The sequence below is a fragment of the Sarcophilus harrisii genome, chromosome 2 (assembly GCF_902635505.1).
Source record: "Sarcophilus harrisii chromosome 2, mSarHar1.11, whole genome shotgun sequence".
NCBI classification, from domain to species: domain Eukaryota; kingdom Metazoa; phylum Chordata; class Mammalia; order Dasyuromorphia; family Dasyuridae; genus Sarcophilus; species Sarcophilus harrisii.
In genome coordinates, this window is record NC_045427.1 from 421653694 (window position 1) to 421670856 (window position 17163).

General features: G+C 36.0%; 1 protein-coding gene across 2 annotated transcripts in view; it reads right to left on the minus strand.

Moving 5' to 3' along the window:
- The window catches only part of PIGU (phosphatidylinositol glycan anchor biosynthesis class U), a 104946-nt gene extending 89684 nt beyond the window's left edge, over positions 1-15262 (minus strand). The window contains exons 1-2 of one of the 2 annotated variants that reach the window (XM_031953882.1): positions 15090-15179; positions 2513-2577 (exon numbers count right to left, since the gene is read on the minus strand). Coding sequence is in view for 1 of the 2 variants with exons in the window: in XM_003756925.4 (XP_003756973.1) it covers positions 15090-15219 (130 nt within the window). In the remaining variant the exon portion in view is untranslated. Of the gene's footprint in view, positions 1-2512; positions 2578-15089 lie in introns of both variants that reach the window. The other variant, XM_003756925.4, reaches the window with a different exon arrangement.
- Between the last annotated feature and the right edge of the window lie 1901 nt (positions 15263-17163).

The window sequence follows — 17163 nt, forward strand, 5'->3', positions numbered from 1 at the left end:
ACTACCAAGATGGTAGAGGACAGAAGAGTAGATTTAGAGGGATCAATAGAGCTCTCCCGAAGTATTCTGAAGAGCTACCATGTGGAAGAAGCATAATATCTGTGTTGCTTGACACCAATCATGAAAACTAAAAATATGTATGGAAGTTACACAGTTTTGTGCTAGAAATTGTCAAAAACAACAACTACAATGTAGTGTCTCAGAAGGTAGGAATTTATCCCTTATTTAGGGTCTTTAAAGGAAAGTTGGATGGTTGTTTTGGGGGGATTTTGGAGACTCAACTATGGAGGGATTCTATTATAAGCCTCTGATGTACTTCTAGTTCTGTGACTCTACTGAGCTCCAGGGAAAATTAAGACCACAGGGTGAAAATTTCTGGGAGATAAGATTTTTAAACTTAATATAAAAAAAGAACTGCCACTATTGAACAATTCTAATTGTTAAGTTATGGCTGCCTGAAAATCATATGAGCTATCTTATGACAGAGCAAATTGTCCTTTGGTACAAAAGTTTAAGTGGAGAATATATATATGTCCATTTGTTGGGGATATCACTAAAGCCATTCATGCTATGGTCTACATCAGTGGTTCTTAACTTTTTTTAAATCATGACAGTCTAATAAAGCCTATTAAATGTATAAAATAAAACACAGGGTTACAAAAAAAACTAATTCTATTGAAATAAACTTATAAAAAAATTTTTAAGTACACTAACTCAAGATTAAAAATAACTGTTCTGCCCTGAGATTTTATGATTATATCATTCATTTTGAATGCAACAGTACTATACTCAAGATATTTCATCAGTCCATTCCTTTACCTAATTAATTTTTCTTGCACCAATTACATTTTTCACAATATTGAACAACTATATCATCCAGGTTTTGAATATGTTAAAAAATAAACATTGCTAAATAGCATACACAAGTAGTGACTGTCACAAATGTCTCCATAAAATATTATAATCATTAAGAAAAAACAACTAAAAAATGAGCTACTTATTTGGCCAGAAGAATTTAAGAAAATACTAGGCATTGTTATATTTTTTTCCTTTTTTCCCACCACTAAAACTTTTGTTTTAATTTTAATAGAATTTAATTTCAAATGCATGCAAATATAGCTTTCAACATTCACCTTTGCAAAATCTTGTGTTACAAATTGTTCTACATCTTTCCCCTGTCCCCTCTCACCAAGACATCAAGCAATCAGATATAGGTTAAACATGTACAATTCTTTTGAACATATTTATCATACTGCACGCACGCGCGCGCGCACACACACACACACACACAATCAGATCAAAAGAAAAAAAATAAGGAATAAAACCAAAGAAACACCACTACCAAAAAAAAAAAAAAAAAAAAAAGGGGGGGGGGTTGAAAACATTATGTTTTGCAATACTATATGATGACCAGTTCTGATGGACCAGGCCATCCTCAGCAACGAGATCAACCAAATCATTTCCAATGGAGCAGTAATGAACTGAACCAGCTATGCCCAGAAAAAGAACTCTGGGAGATGACTAAAAACCATTACATTGAATTCCCAATCCCTATATTTATGCACACATGCATTTTTGATTTCCTTCACAAGCTAATTGTACAATATTTCAGAGTCTGATTCTTTTTGTACAGCAAAATAACGTTTTGGTCATGTATACTTATTGTGTATCTAATTTATATTTTAATATATTTAACATCTACTGGTCATCCTGCCATCTAGGGGAGGGGGTGCGGGGGGTAAGAGGTGAAAAATTGGAACAAGAGGTTTGGCAATTGTTAATGCTGTAAAGTTACCCATGTATATATCCTGTAAATAAAAGGCTATTAAATAAAAATTAAAAAAAGAAAATTAAAAAAAAAAAAACATTATGTTTTGATCCACATTCAGTCTCCATAGTTCTCTCTCTGGATGTAGATGGCACTTGCCATCACTATCACAAGTCTACTGGAACTGCCTTAAATCACCTCATTGTTGAAAAGAACAAGTCCATCCCAGTTGATCACTGTACAATCTTATTATTGTATACAATGTTTTCAAGGTTCTGATCACTTCACTTAGCATCAGTTCATGTAAATCTTTACAGACTTTTCTGAAATCAGCCTGTTCATCATTTCTTACAGAATGATAATATTCCATTATCTTTATATACCTTGACATATTTTGCCATTCCCCAACTGATAGACATCCACTCAATTTCCAGATCCTTCTCACCATAAAAAGGGCTGTTGCAAACATTTTTGCACATGTGACTCCTTTTCCCTCTTTTATGATCTTTATGTGATACACACTCAATAGAGACACTGCTGGATCAAGGGTATGCACAATTTGATAGCCACTAACCATTATTTTATACTTCTCTGAAATAAGTTTATTTTGAAAAGCATAAATATTATTAACTAAATCACATATATTCCAATAGGTCGTATAGAGATCATTAAGAAAATAACTAAGTATGATTGCCTAAAGAGAAATTTCAAAAACCATACTGGGATATACCTGTTTTCACAGACCTGTAAAATCTTCACTGACTTTCTCATACTAGACACATCTACAACTGTTCTTCATGACATCAGATCTAGGATAAGACAACATAAATGTTCACATTAGTCACCAGAATCATACAAAACTTCAATGTGTTGCCTTATGAGATAAGGGGCTTGAAAGTATTCAAGCAAAGATTAAATGGCCACTTTTTAAAGACAATGTTAAGGAGACTCATTAGTTAGTCAGGGAATTAGGCTAGGTGAAATCTAAGTTCCAGTCAGCTTTAGGATTCTACAATACTATTTCACTGACTATATTAATTTATCCAATAGGCCCAAACTGGTTTTGTGGAAACATCAATGCTATCTCTTTGGGATTATGAATGTAAAAGGCAACTTCTATATAGACAGTGTATTAGTGAAATACAAGTGTCCCAAATGTCAGCATCTCTAGAATTTGGGAACAACTTTTTTTTTAAATTACCTTTTGTATATACAGCAAGATAACTGTATAAATATGTATACATATATTGTATTTAACATATACTTTAACGTATTTAACATGTATGGGACTACCTGCCGTCTAGGGGAGGGAGTGGAGGGAAGGAAGGGAAAAGTTGGAACAAAAGTTTTTGCAAGGGTCAATGTTGAAAAATTACCCATGCATGTTTTGTCAATAAAAAGCTATAATAAACAAAACAAAAAAAAAAATTACCCTTTGTAATGGTTTATAACTCTGTTGCTGATAAGACATAAGAGTGCTTCCCAAATTTCATCAAAGAAATGTGGCTATCTCTTGAATCTCATCAAACTTAACTTATAACTTAATTTTTAAAAAGACAACAAGGCCATCATAAGAGAAGTGGTTTACATGGAGTCTCACTGAACTCTCCATCTTAGTCAAATTGGACTTCCTAGCTACTTCCCATCAGCTTACTTGACTTTGCAGATTCCAGGCACAGAATGCTTATCTCTCCATTCTGTGGAATCCTTACTTTTCTTCAAAGCACTGGCACTACTTAAATGTCAGCTCCTATTGGAGAGCTTTTCCTGATCCTTCCAGCCCTTTCTGGCTCTTGAAATTGCTTTTTATTTACCTTTTATGTATTTTGGACACAGTTACTTATGTACATTTTTACCATACACCCAAAATGTTCCTTGAGAAAAAAGGCTCATTTTTCTCATTGTATTCCCCAATACCTAACACAGTACCTTGCACATGGTAGCACCTATGTTTGTTGAACTGAGAGTCCAAAGTGCAAAATAGAAATCACAGTGTTACTGTAGATTGATTCAAGAAATCTGATCTGTTTAGCAAGTATAAATATCCCAAAAGTTAAGACCATCCACTAAAACGTCACAAGTCCTTTTTCTCCAAGTCTACTCCCTATGAAACCTTCCAATTGTAATTCCATTTCTATCTACTGAGAAAAGAACACAGTGATCAACTGGCATTAACAAAAACATCTTTCTCTCATCACCACCAAATATCTGTCCCTGACTTTCTCCCTTTATCTCTCCAAACTCCTATTGCAATTATATTTCTCCATGTAAATTTCAAAATTGGCATTTAAGATTATCTAATGAACATAATCATTCAGTCTCCCTAAAACTTGAGCATTGCCATCTGAATGGTAAAAATCAACTTTTTGAACCTCCCAGGCTGGTGACCCTATCAGGAGGCAAACAACCCAGGAATCTCTATCTGTTATTTTATCTTAAGAGTAATAAATAACAACTAATAGGCATTTTAATAATGTGTTATGGAAATTAATATAAGTATCTGCCTTTAGTCTCACCATTCATTTGAAAGCATACATAAATTACTAAGAAAATGCAATAAAAATGTAGGACACATAGAAATGAACTATCTGATTTTTTAAAAAATGCTAGGAAAACTGGGAAACAAACTGGAAAAAATTGGGCTTGAGCCATATCCTATGCCATTTTCCCTGACAATAAATTCTATAGGGCTATGTGACTTTAATATTTAACATCATAAAATTAGGGCAGATTACATACTTTTCATGACTACAGGTAAGAGATGTATTCTTAAACAAAGGAGAGAGGCAATTACAAAAGATAAAATTAATAATTTTAATTATGTGAAACTGAAAAGCTACTAAACAAAAAAGGAACGTATGCAGGATAAGAAGGAAAATAAATGAGGGAAAATCTTTATATAAAATTTCTCAGATAAGAGTTTTTTTACCCAAGATATATAAAATATATATTTTTTAATTTTTTAATTTTTTGTTATCCAATACTTTTTTATTTTTAATAACTTTTTATTGACAGAACCCATGCCAGGGTAATTTTTTACAACATTATCCCTTGCACTCACTTCTGTTCCAACTTTCCCCCTCCTTCTCTCCACCCCCTCCCCCAGATGGCAAGCAGTCCTACACATGTTAAATAGGTTACAGTAGATCTTGGATACAATATATGTGTGCAGAACTGAACAGTTCTCTTGTTGCTCAGGGAGAATTGGATTTAGAAGGTATAAATAACCCGGGAAGAAGAACAAAAATGCAAGCAGTTTACATTCATTTCCTAGTGTTCTTTCTTTGGGTGTAGCTGCTTCTGTCCATCCTTGATAAATTGAAACTAAGTTAGATCTTCTCTTTGTCGAAGAAATCTACTTCCATCAGAATACATCCTCATACAGTATTGTTGTTGAGGTATATAATGATCTCCTGGTTCTGCTCATTTCACTCAGCATCAGTTCATGTAAGTCTCACCAATCCTCTCTATATTCATCCTGCTGGTCGTTTTTTACAGAACAATAATATTCCATAATATTCATATACCACAATTTACTCGACCATTCTCCAATTGATGGGCATCCATTCATTTTCCAGCTTCTGGCCACTACAAAGAGGACTGCCACAAACATTTTGGCACATACAGGTCCCTTTCCCTTCTTTAGTATCTCTTTGGGGTATAAGCCCAGTAGAAACACTGCTGGATCAAAGGGTATGCACAGTTTGATAACTTTTTGAGCACAGTTGCAAATTGCTCTCCAGAATGGCTGGATGTGTTCACAATTCCACCAACAATGTATCAGTGTCCCTGTTTTCCCACATCCCCTCCAACATTCCACGTTATCTTTCCCTTTCATTCTAGCCAATCTGACAGGTGTGTAGTGCTATCTCAGAGTTGTCTTAATTTGCATTTCTCTGATCAATAGTGATTTGGAACACTTTCATATGAGTGGTAATAGTTTCAATTTCATCATCTGAAAATTGTCTGTTCATATCCTTTGACCATTTATCAATTGGAGAATGGCTTGATTTATAAAATATATTTAAAAACTAACATTTCAAAAACCATTCCCCATGACATAACTGGTCAAAAGATATAAACAGTTCTCAAAAGTAGAACTGCAAGCTATCAACCATAAGAAAGAATGCTCCTAATCACTTATAAGAAAAATGCAAATTAAAACAACCCTTAAGTTTCACTCACATCCAGAAAATTGGCATAGATGATGGATAGGAATAGTCAATGTTAGAGGGTGAAGCTATGAATCAGTATAACCATTTTGGAAAATAATTTGGAATTATGCAAATAAACTAATTAAAATGTTCATATCCTTTTACACTAAGATTCTACTAGTGGGCATTCCAAGAAAACCACTGATATGAAGAAAGTCACTATATATATATACGAAACTATTTATAATAGCATTTTTTTGTGATGGCAAAGAATTGTAAATAAAGTAAATACATTTTGGGAATGGCTAAATAAACTGTGGCAAATGAATGGAATAGAATATTACCATGCTAAAAAAACAATAAATATGATGAATGCAGAGAAACATGAGAAATTTTACATGATCTGATGAAAAGCATAGTAAGCACAATATAAATAATGATGACAACAATGTAACTGGAAAAATAAGTTTAACAATCCAAAAGTAACTGTTGCAAAATTACAAAGAACAAGATCCAAAGGAGATATATGAAAAAATGCCCCCATTGCACTTCTTTGAAGAGATGAGATACTGCATATAATTTCAGTCTTCAATGTATTATTTGGTTTTACTGATTTTTTTCTTCAACTTTTTTTTTCTTTTTTTTGCTGAGGCAACTGGGATTAAGTGACTTGCCCAGGATCACATAGCTAGGAAGTATTAAGTGTTTGAGATTTGATTTTGATTTGAACTCAGTTCCTCCTGACTTCAGGGATGGTACTCTATCCACTACACCACCTAGCTGCCCCTTCCTCAGTCTTCTTTAAAAAATTGTATGTTATCACAACCAAAAATATCATATACAGCAAAGGTAAGCATAATCTGAACAAAAAAAAAAAAATAGACATACAACTGCCAGACTTTCAGGATTTTGTTGCAAAAAGACATAAACTTATCAGATCAGCAAAGATAACGAGGTAAAAATAATAAAGATTGGAAAGGTTAGCTAATAGTTAAGAACTGTCCAAACAAGAAACTGGAAACTGAGTGGATGCCCATCAGTTGGCGAATGTCTAAACAAGTTATGGTATATAAATGTTATGAAATACTATTTTCTCAATTTCTCAATTAATTCGAGCATAGTTGAACAAATTATAGTATATTAACATAACAGTATATTAATACATTAAAAAAAAAAAAAGGAAAAATAAAAAATGATCAGCAAGATGATTTCAGAGAGGCCTGGAGAGATGAACATGAACTGATGCTAAGTGAAATGAGCAGAACCAGGAGACCATTATACCCAGCAACAGCAAGATTATATAATGACCAATTCTGATGGACATGGTTCTCTTCAACAATGAGATGATTCGGGCCAGTTTTAATGGTCTTGTGATAAAGAGAGTCATCTTCAACTGAGTGTGGATCACAACATAATATTTTCACTTTTTTTGTTGTTATTGGCTTGTATTTTGTTTTCTTTTTCATTTTTTTCCTTTTTTGATATGATTTTTCTTGTGCAGCATGATAATTGTGGAAACACGTACAGAAGAATCGCACATATTTAACATATATTGGATTACTTGTCATCTAGAAAAAGGGGTGGGGGAAAAGGAGGGGAAAAAAAGGGAATAAAGGTTTTGCAAGGGGGAACGCTGAAAATTATCCATGCATATATTTTGAAAATAAAAAGCTTTAATTAAAAAAAAAAAAAAAAACAAAGAAAAAGAACTGGCCAAACTATTCTGGAAAACAATTTGGAATTACCCAAGAAAATTTTCTGAAATGAATATACTCTTTGACTTCATAAAGCCAATAAGGGCTTATATTCCCAAGGAAGTTGAAACTGTGTAAAACAGGAAGTATATTATCCTACTCCTAATAGAGAGGTGAAGCACTCAGGTACAGAATGAAACATATTTTGAACATGACTAATCCATGAATTAATTTGTCTTGACTATGTCAATTATATATATAATACAATTATATGTGTTACAAGGATTTTGTTTTTTTTACCTTTTTTTTTTTGAATGGGGAAAAGGTGATAGGAGGGTCTTAAAAAAAAAAAAAAACAATAGGAACAGTTCCTACAGACAAAAATATTTATAACAGCACTTTTTATTATTTAGAAAAACTGGATACAAAGTAGGTCTCAATTAATTTAAGAATAATTGAACAAATTGAACAAAATGTAATAGTATATTAGTGCATCAGAAAGCAAAGAAAAAATATGAAAAATTAAGAAAAATTTGGTCAGACATATGAATAGAATTAGTTAAACAGAGCCAAGATAACAATTTACTCAAGAATCATAATAATGTAAAGGAAAACATTGATCACAGAACTCTGTGAATTCAGAGTACTGATGGTGAAATATATATTCCTCCCTCCTTCAGCAGTGAGATGGTAAGATTATGGCTACAGAATAAGGCATAATTTGTCTTAGATGACCAATATGTTATTTTGTTTAACTATACCTCTTTGCTAAAGGTGTAATTTTTACATAGGTGGGGGTTACTGGAAAGTGCAATGTTTTTTAAAAGCCATCAATCAATAAGTGATATAAGAATGTAATGTGATATTGTTTTATAGGAAATGATGAGCAGGCAGATTTCAGAAAAAAATTGGCAAGATTTATATAAACTGATATTGAATTAAGTTAGCAGAACTAGGAAAACATTGACACAGTAATAGCAACATTGTGTGAAAAACACAACTTTAATAGGTTTTGCTCTTCTCAGCAATACAATAATGATCTAGGACAATTCCAAAAGACACAACAATTTTTAGAAGTAAAAGTGCATTAAATAAAAAAAAAAAAAACTCATCAGATAATTCTCCAACAAGTATAAAAGAAACTTCTTTACACATCTCTCCTCATCTGTGTTATTCTCAACTATGTTCTTGGCCTCTTATCAATCCCTCTTGAATAAATTTCCTTCTTAGGGTCATATACTCCAACTAACTTTTTACCTTTACTTTAAAAAATCTGTTTTACTATAAACTAGGAAACTCTTACCTATACCCAGATTTCCCAACTCTAAAATGACATCTAAGATTCTTAAATCCACTTCATCAACCAGATTCTCCTTATGAATTAAAACTTATCACTAGCCATATGTTCCCAAAGCAGTTAACAAAAAGAAAAACTCCACACAAAACAAAATATTTACAGCAGTATTTTTTTTTTTTTTGCTAACAAAGAAAAAAAAAAGCAGATGATTAATGGAGAAATAATTAAACAAATTATGATACAGAAAAGTAAAAGATTACCATGAAATAAGAAAAGACAAATATGATAAACATAAAAGTACAGAAAAATTTACATGAGCAGATACAAAATAAGCAGAGCCAGGAAAACAATAAATAAACAAGATAACATCAACATAAATGGAAAAAACAATTACAACAAAATAAGTGAAGCTAAATGTTGGGAAATAATAAAAAAACGAAACATGGCCCCAAAGAAGAGACATGAGAAGATGCCTCCTTCAACTCCTCTGCAGAATTATAGAATACTGTATAAAACAAGTTATTTTTCAATATACTGATCAGTTCTGTTGATTTTTAAAATCTTTTTTCTTTTTTAAATTCTTTGTTCTAAGGAATAATCTAGAAAGGGAAAAGAAAAAGATAAAAAATCTAGGCATTGAAAAAAAAAAGCCAAAATATCAATAAAAATATGGGTTTTTAAAAACATTAATCTATATTAGCAATCTAGTGTCTCTCATCTATTTATTCTGCTTTTGAAGAATAAAACTATTAGTAAAGCAAATCAAAAATTAATTAGAAAGCAGAGTAAAGGTGATATGAAGTACATACTCCAATAGATCTACAAAATGCACTCCAAATAGATCTAATCCTAATCCTAATCAAAAAAATCAAAAAACTTAAAAGAGATAATATTATGATGAGTTATTTATCCAGTCCAATTCAGCATAAGGAAACAGAGAGGCCTATAGAGATACAGGATGGGGTCTGGTCAGGAGATGCTCAAAGAAAAGATGAGGTCTCAGATCCCCATCTCCTGTGGGGTATAGGAACCGGTGCCAAATATTAGCTTGAATCAATAGTTTCAGAACAGATTGGGGAAGTAAACTGTGTCCAATGAGGAAAAGGCTGCATCCTAGCCTGTGCACGTATATCAAACAGGGAGGGAGTTCAGAAAAAAGCAGCAATTTTGTGGCTTAGACCCTAGAACAAAAGTGGGGCCTCAGCTCCAACTTCTAATCCAAGTAGAAATCTGTAAAGGAATAATCAGAACAGTAATTCCAAACCAAAGAGGATTTGGTACATTTATTCTAGCCTACAGTTCAGTGAATGTAAACCAGTAGCTTTCCAGATCCTGACAGTAGCTGAGTCTAGTAATATTTCATTGTTACTTAGACCCAAACACAAACCAGGAAATTGCAAAGTTCAGACTGGGGGCTCAATGATCAAATTTTGCTATGGCTCTGACTACTTTGTAAGCACTCAAAACCTGTAAGTTCCTAACGTGTATAACATTATTGAGAATCTGGAATAACACAACACTCATTATCACCCCTAAGAAAGTAGCAAAAGACCAATTCAGACCTTCTCTTTAAACGTGCATATAGCCTGGTCTTAATATCAAATTTAAAGTCAAGAAAAGAGGTTGGAAGAATGAACAAACAAACAAAAAAAGAATACCACTATAAAAAGCCATTATGGTTATAAGGAAGCTTAAGATATAAAGCAGGAAGAGACATCCAAAATGGAGAAAAAAGAAAGGGAAGTAGCATTCAAACTACACCTATCAAATACCAGGCAAATAGAGGTTAAGTGACTTGCCCAAGATCACATGAACTAGTAAGTGTCTGAAGCCAAATTTGAACTCAGGTCTTCCTGACTCTAAGCCCAAAATTGTATCCACTAAGTCACTAGCTACAAATATCTGCCAGCAAAACTTCAAACATAAACTCGACTTGTGCATAAATTCAACTATAGTTCTTGGAAAAGATGAAGTTAGAGTTTATGTGCATACCCTTTGATCCAGCAATATCACTACTGACTCTGTATCTCAAAGATGGAAAAAGATCCACATGTACAAAAATCTTTGTAGCAGTCCTTTTTCTGGTAGAAAGAAATTGAAAATTGAGTGAATGCCCAAAATAAATGATGATATATGAATGTAATAGAATATTATTGTTCTTTTTTTAATTAAAGCTTTTTATTTTCAAAACATATGCATTGATAATTTTTAACATTCACCCTTGCAAAATTTCTGTTCCAAACTTTTTCCTTCCTCCCTTCCCTTCATCTCCTTCTCTAGACGGCAAATAATTCAATATCCGTTAAACATGTGCAATTCTACACATATTTCCACAATTATCATGTTGCACAAAAAAAAAAAAAAAAATCAGATCAAAAAGGAAAATGAGAAAAAATAATATGCAAGCAAACAACAAAAAAAGTGAAAATAATATATTGTGATCCACTTTTAGTCCCCATATTTCTCTCTCTGGGTGCAAATGGCTTTCTTCGTCACAAGACCATTGGAACTGGCTGAACCACCTCTTTGTTGAAATTCATCAGATTTAATCATTATATAATCTTATTATTGTGTACAATGTTCTCTTGGTTCTATTCACTTCATTTAGCATCAATTCATGTAGGTCTCTCCAGGCTTCTCTAAAATCATCCTGCTGATCATTTCTTATAGAATAATATCCCATAACATTCATATACCATAATCTATTCAGGTATTTCCCAATTGATAGGCATCCACTCAGTTTCCAGTTCCTTGCCACTACAAAAAGGGTTGCTACAAAAATCTTTACACATGTGGGTTCTTTTCCCTTTTTTACAATCTCTTTTATAAGCCCAGTAGAAACACAGATGAATTAAAGGGTATGCAGTTTGATAGCCCTTTGGCCATTGTTCCATATTGTTCTCCAAAATGGTTGGCTCAGTTCACAACTCCACCAGCAATGTATTAGTGTCTCAGTTTTCTGACTAACAATACTATTGTTCTACAAGAGAGCAGCAGGCTAATTTCAGAAAAGCCTAGAAAGATCTACATGAGTTGTTGCTGAGTGGAAGTGAACAGCCCAAGGAGAATACTGTACACAGTAACAAGAAGATTGCATGATGATCAACTATGATAGATTTTCATTTCTAATGGAGCAGTAATGAACTGAACTAGCTATACCCGGAAAAAGAACTCTGGGAGATGACTAAAAACCATTACATTGAATTCCCAATCCCTATATTTATGCACGCCTGCATCTTAGATTTCCTTCACAAGCTAATTGTACAATAATTCAGAGTCTGATTCTTTTTGTACAGCAAAATAATGTTTTGGTCATGTATACTTATTGTGTATCTAAGTTATATTTTAATATATTTAACATCTACTGGTCATCCTGCCATTTAGGGGAGGGAGTGGGGGGGGTAAGAGGTGAAAAATTGGAACAAGAGGTTTGGCAATTGTTAATGCTGTAAAGTTACCCATGTATATATCCTGTAAATAAAAGGCTATTAAATTAAAAAAAAAAAAAAAAAAAAAAAAAGAAGTGATATATACAGCAAAAAAAAAAAAAACTATGATAGATTTTGCCCTTCTCAGCAATGTAGTGATCCAAGACCATTTCAATAGAGTAGGGATGCAAAGTGCATCCAGAGAGAGCACTATGAAACTAAATATGAATTGAAGCATACTATTTTCACCATTGGGGGTTTTCTTGTTTCTTTCTTGTGGTTTCTCCCTTTTGATGTAATTTTTCTTTCACAAAGTGACTAGTATGGAAATATGTTTAAAATGATTATACACATATGTCCTGAATCAGATTTCTTGCTGTATTAAAGGGGAAGGTAAGAGAGGATTGAAGGAAAATTTGGAACTCAAAATCTTATAAAAATGAATGTTGAAAACTGTATTTATATATAATTGGAAAAATAAAACATTACTAAGTTTTTAAAAAGAGTATAAAAAATTAAAAAGCATTTTTATAAATACAATAAGAGTACTATAGGAAAAAATTTTAAATAGAAATGAGTGTAAGTACCAAGCAGGTGACAGCATAGTGGATAAAGTACTGAGCCTGGAGTTAGGTAGACCTGGGTTCAAATATAGCTGCTGACAATTATTAGATGTATGACTCTGGAAAGTCACTTTAACCTCTGTTTAGCTGAGTTTCCTCAATTGTAAAAAGTAGTTTAAATGAAAAGAAATGAGAGGTACAGAAGAAAGAATAGAAAGAATAGCTTAGGACAAGAGGCACAAAACCTGTCAAAACAACAAATTCTCTGAAAATCAGAATGTAGCAAATAGAAGCCAATGACTCCATATACTAATATTAAAGAGTAAAGAAATATAAATCAATAAGAAATATAAAAAAAAAAACAAGGCTAAAAAAAAAGAAATTTTATGACATCTCATAGCAAAATTAACTGACATGCAAAATAGACCAAGGAAAAAAAGTTTAAGATTACTGATTCCCACTAGTCCTGAGGAGGACCTGAGTTCAAATCTGGTCTCAGAGACTTAACACTTCCTGGGCAAGTCACTTAACCCCAATTACCTCAGAAAAAAAAAAAAAAAAAAAAAAAAAGAATTACTGATTCCCTGAAAACCATGAACAAAATAAAAAGAGCCTAGACAGGGCAGCTAGGTGGTAAGGTAGATAGAACATGAGACCTGGAATAAGAACTGAGTTCAAATTCACCAGCTGTGTGCACTTGGCCAAGTCACTTAAACCCTGTTTCTTTATCTATAAAATGAGCTGGAGAAGAAAATGAAAATCCATTCCAGTATCTTTACCAAGAAAATTTCAAATGGGGTTAATGAAGAGTCAGACACAACTGAAACAAATGAACAAGATGTATTTTAATCTAAAAGAAAACTTCCCCGATGTCTTAAAACCTGAGGGCAAAGGGGAAATGAATCTGCCAGTTAGCTCCTGAAAGAAATTTAGGAGTATAGGAATACTATAGCCAAAATCTAGAGCTGGAAGAAATTCAGGACTATAGAAACACTATAGCCAAAATGTAAAGCTTCCAGATTCCACAATAAGAATCACACCAAATACAGGAGCTTTATTTAATATAGAAATTAAACAATATAGCAAGGGTCAGAGCTGAACATGAATCCAGGCTTTCCTGTCTCCAAGTCTAACGTCTTATCAATCAACACACATTTATTGGTGCATCAGAAATATTTTTAAATTGAATTTTGATAAGTATCAGGAACTCATCATGCATTTCCTACCCTAGGCCAGTTGGTCTATCGTGTATTCCCACAGCAACACTTCTATTTCTCTCTTCTTTTATCCTCAAAAATGTTGCCGACCCTTCTTCATGGATTTCCAAACAAGTGCCCATTTTTGATATACAACTGCACTGGCCCTTTCTCAATTTTAGGACCAAAGGATTAAAGAGTAAAATGAAATCCTAGAAATCATCGACTCTAATACTTTATTTTTACAGATGCTCTAAGAAGTGTGTGGCCTATAGCCCTGTCCATGCACTCAAAGAACAGGGATTCCTTGCAGTAAAAGCTTCATTGAATGAATGGAAGAAGGAACAGAAGTAATTATCACCCGAGGAGGATCGTAGGGGGATTATCTCAAACTGGCCCACCTTTCTAGAGTCTCAGCGCTCAATAGCCCCTACCACGAACCTCCCCGGAAAACGGAGAATTAGAAATCATCAAAGCCCGGGTTCCGGGGTCCCTGCCCAGCAGAAGGTGCCCCATCCAGACTCACGCACTGGGGGCGGAGCCCTTCCGCAAGACACGCCCCCTCCCTCGATGACCACTCCCTCTTCCTTGACGGGGAAGGTAAGGAAAAGTAGACAGAACACACAGCCCTGGAGCTCTAGGCCGCTCTCGCCTCGGACAGCCTTTCCGGGGAGACCCAGAGGGGAACGGAGAGAAGGGCTAAGAACGTGCCCCGGCCTCGGGGGTCACCCTGTCTACCTTCAAAGCTCAGTGACTCTTTTCCCCAGTCCGGGGTGGTAGAGGCGCGAAGCTCCCCACCCGGTCCCCAGTCCTCCGATGGGAGGACTCACCCCTGGGAGAAGGGGGAGCAAAGCCTACGGGACCCGCAGCGCGCCTCTGCCTTCTCCTCCTCCCAGCCTCCCCCTGGAGGGGCTCTCTGAGGAGGGGCCAGGGCGGGGGCGGGGCCGGGGCCCGGCGCCCGGAGGCGGAGCAGCCCAACACAGACTCACCTCGTTTCCAGGCGTTGAGCGGGGACACCACTTCCACCCTCTCGGAGATGAAGTCGGCTAGGCTGGAGCGAAAGAGCAAAGCCCGCACAGTGACAGCCGCCACCAGCACCAGGGCCAGAGGAGCCGCCATGTTAGCGGGGGCGGGAGAGCAGGCGGGCGCGCGGAACAAGGCGGGGTCGACGCTGGGCGGTACGGAGTTCCGCGTGGAGCATGCGCCCTACGCTGTAGTTTTTACTCCCAAGGCGGGCCCCACCACAGATAAGGGGGTGCCTCGGAAAAGAAACTACCATTCCCAGAATTCTTTAGCCGTGGCGGGAGGTGAACGACGGAAACGGGGAAGGACCATTCATTCTCGTGGTGCAATTATTTCGTCCCCCCTCAGGGGCTGAGATGGAGATTCTTTGCTCCATTGATCGTTGGAGACCTGGAGGGGGCGCTTCCTGCGCGTCTCTCCCACACCCTTTGTACTTGTATCTGCAACCACGTGGTGCTCTCGAAGGGCGCTTGTAAGGGGTCTCCAGCGAGGAGAGAGGGCCCGGAAACGTGGATCGTGACACCTCGGCGCAGATTTAAGGGTCATCTCTTTGAACCTGTAGAGTGAAGCCGCTGAAGAGTGCACACCTCGGGGTTCATCCAATTACTTAATAAATGGGATGGGGATTCGGGTCCTCCATCACTGGCTTTTCTGCTCCAGCCAGGCTCCAAGGCCTGGGGCCTTGGAGTATCCATTAAACCCTCATATGTACATGCTGCCTTTCCATTCAAATGTAAGCTCGTTACCCAAAACAACTTTTGGATCCCTTGCACCTGTAGGTGCGCCACAGCATGGTGTAAAGCACGTTGGCACTAACTTGCTGATTAACTTGCTGGTAGCACAACGGATAGAGAGCTGGCCCGGAAGCCAATAAAGGCCGAACTCTGTCCCAGCTTCGATACATACTGGCCACCACCCCGGCCACTAACCTCTGGATGGAAGAGATCGATGTAAGGATCTCAAATCCTATTATTAAAATGTAAAGGGAGATAATCACTGAAACCATGGGGGCTGATTCACTAAGTGAAATAGAGGAGAAGGAGAAAAAAAGAAGGCCAAGCCAGAACTTTGTGGGATACCCCACAGTTAATAGTCTGGACACATCTCTACTAAGGTAAAGTCCAGAAAAAGTGTCGATATAATTGTTGAGGTTCAGAAGGAGACCTCAAAAGATTGGAGTCTTGGACTAGTATCCCAAGGTGTCTCAAAAGAATTTGCAGGCTCAAACCCATCTCCGAGTCAAGGAGCAAAGTTTAATGTAATTGTACTGCCAATTGAAGCTGACTAAGTTTCAGAAGGATTTTAGCAAAAAAAAGCAAGAGCAAGAAGACAAATTTATAGGAAAAGATAGAGATCTGTTTGTTCATATCACTGCTATGCTAATTTTATGGCCCGGAGGTAGAACTGAGGACTGGTCTGGTGTGCACCTCACCATTTGTCTCAGAAACTGACCAACAGATTGGTATCTGGCAGTCAGCAAAGTTTCTAGGGTTATACTATACAATTCATAAAGCCAGGAGACTTTAGGATCATTGACAGATTGTTAGAACAATAACACTCCTAATACCTGCGGTCCTCATGATTACTGCTATATTTCTCATAGAAGATCCACCTCTATCAAAATGAGCATAGTAGAAAAGCCCTCAAATTGAGACAGATTCAGTCACAATCTCTATCCCCACTGTGTGGAAAGGTGAAGAACTTACAGATTAAGCACATATCGATCAGAGACTGTTAACTAAAGTAGCTCAGGCCTATAGGCCCCAGTCACGTGATGTTAGATGAGCCCTGCACTGTGCATTCCATTGTCCAAAGAAGGAATTAAGTGGCCGAAGCTGTATATCACCTTTGTCACTGCATTCCACTGACCAAATAGGGGGATATATGTAACCAATCACAACCTATAGAGGGTGGGATTTGGGGGGGGGGTTCTTTGTCTGAAATGTATAAAAGTTTCAAGCATCTTCAAGTGAATGACTCTCCTCCTGTGGGTAACTTTGCTGTCCTTCCGGGCCCACAGGCCAGGACGGTCCACTTCTC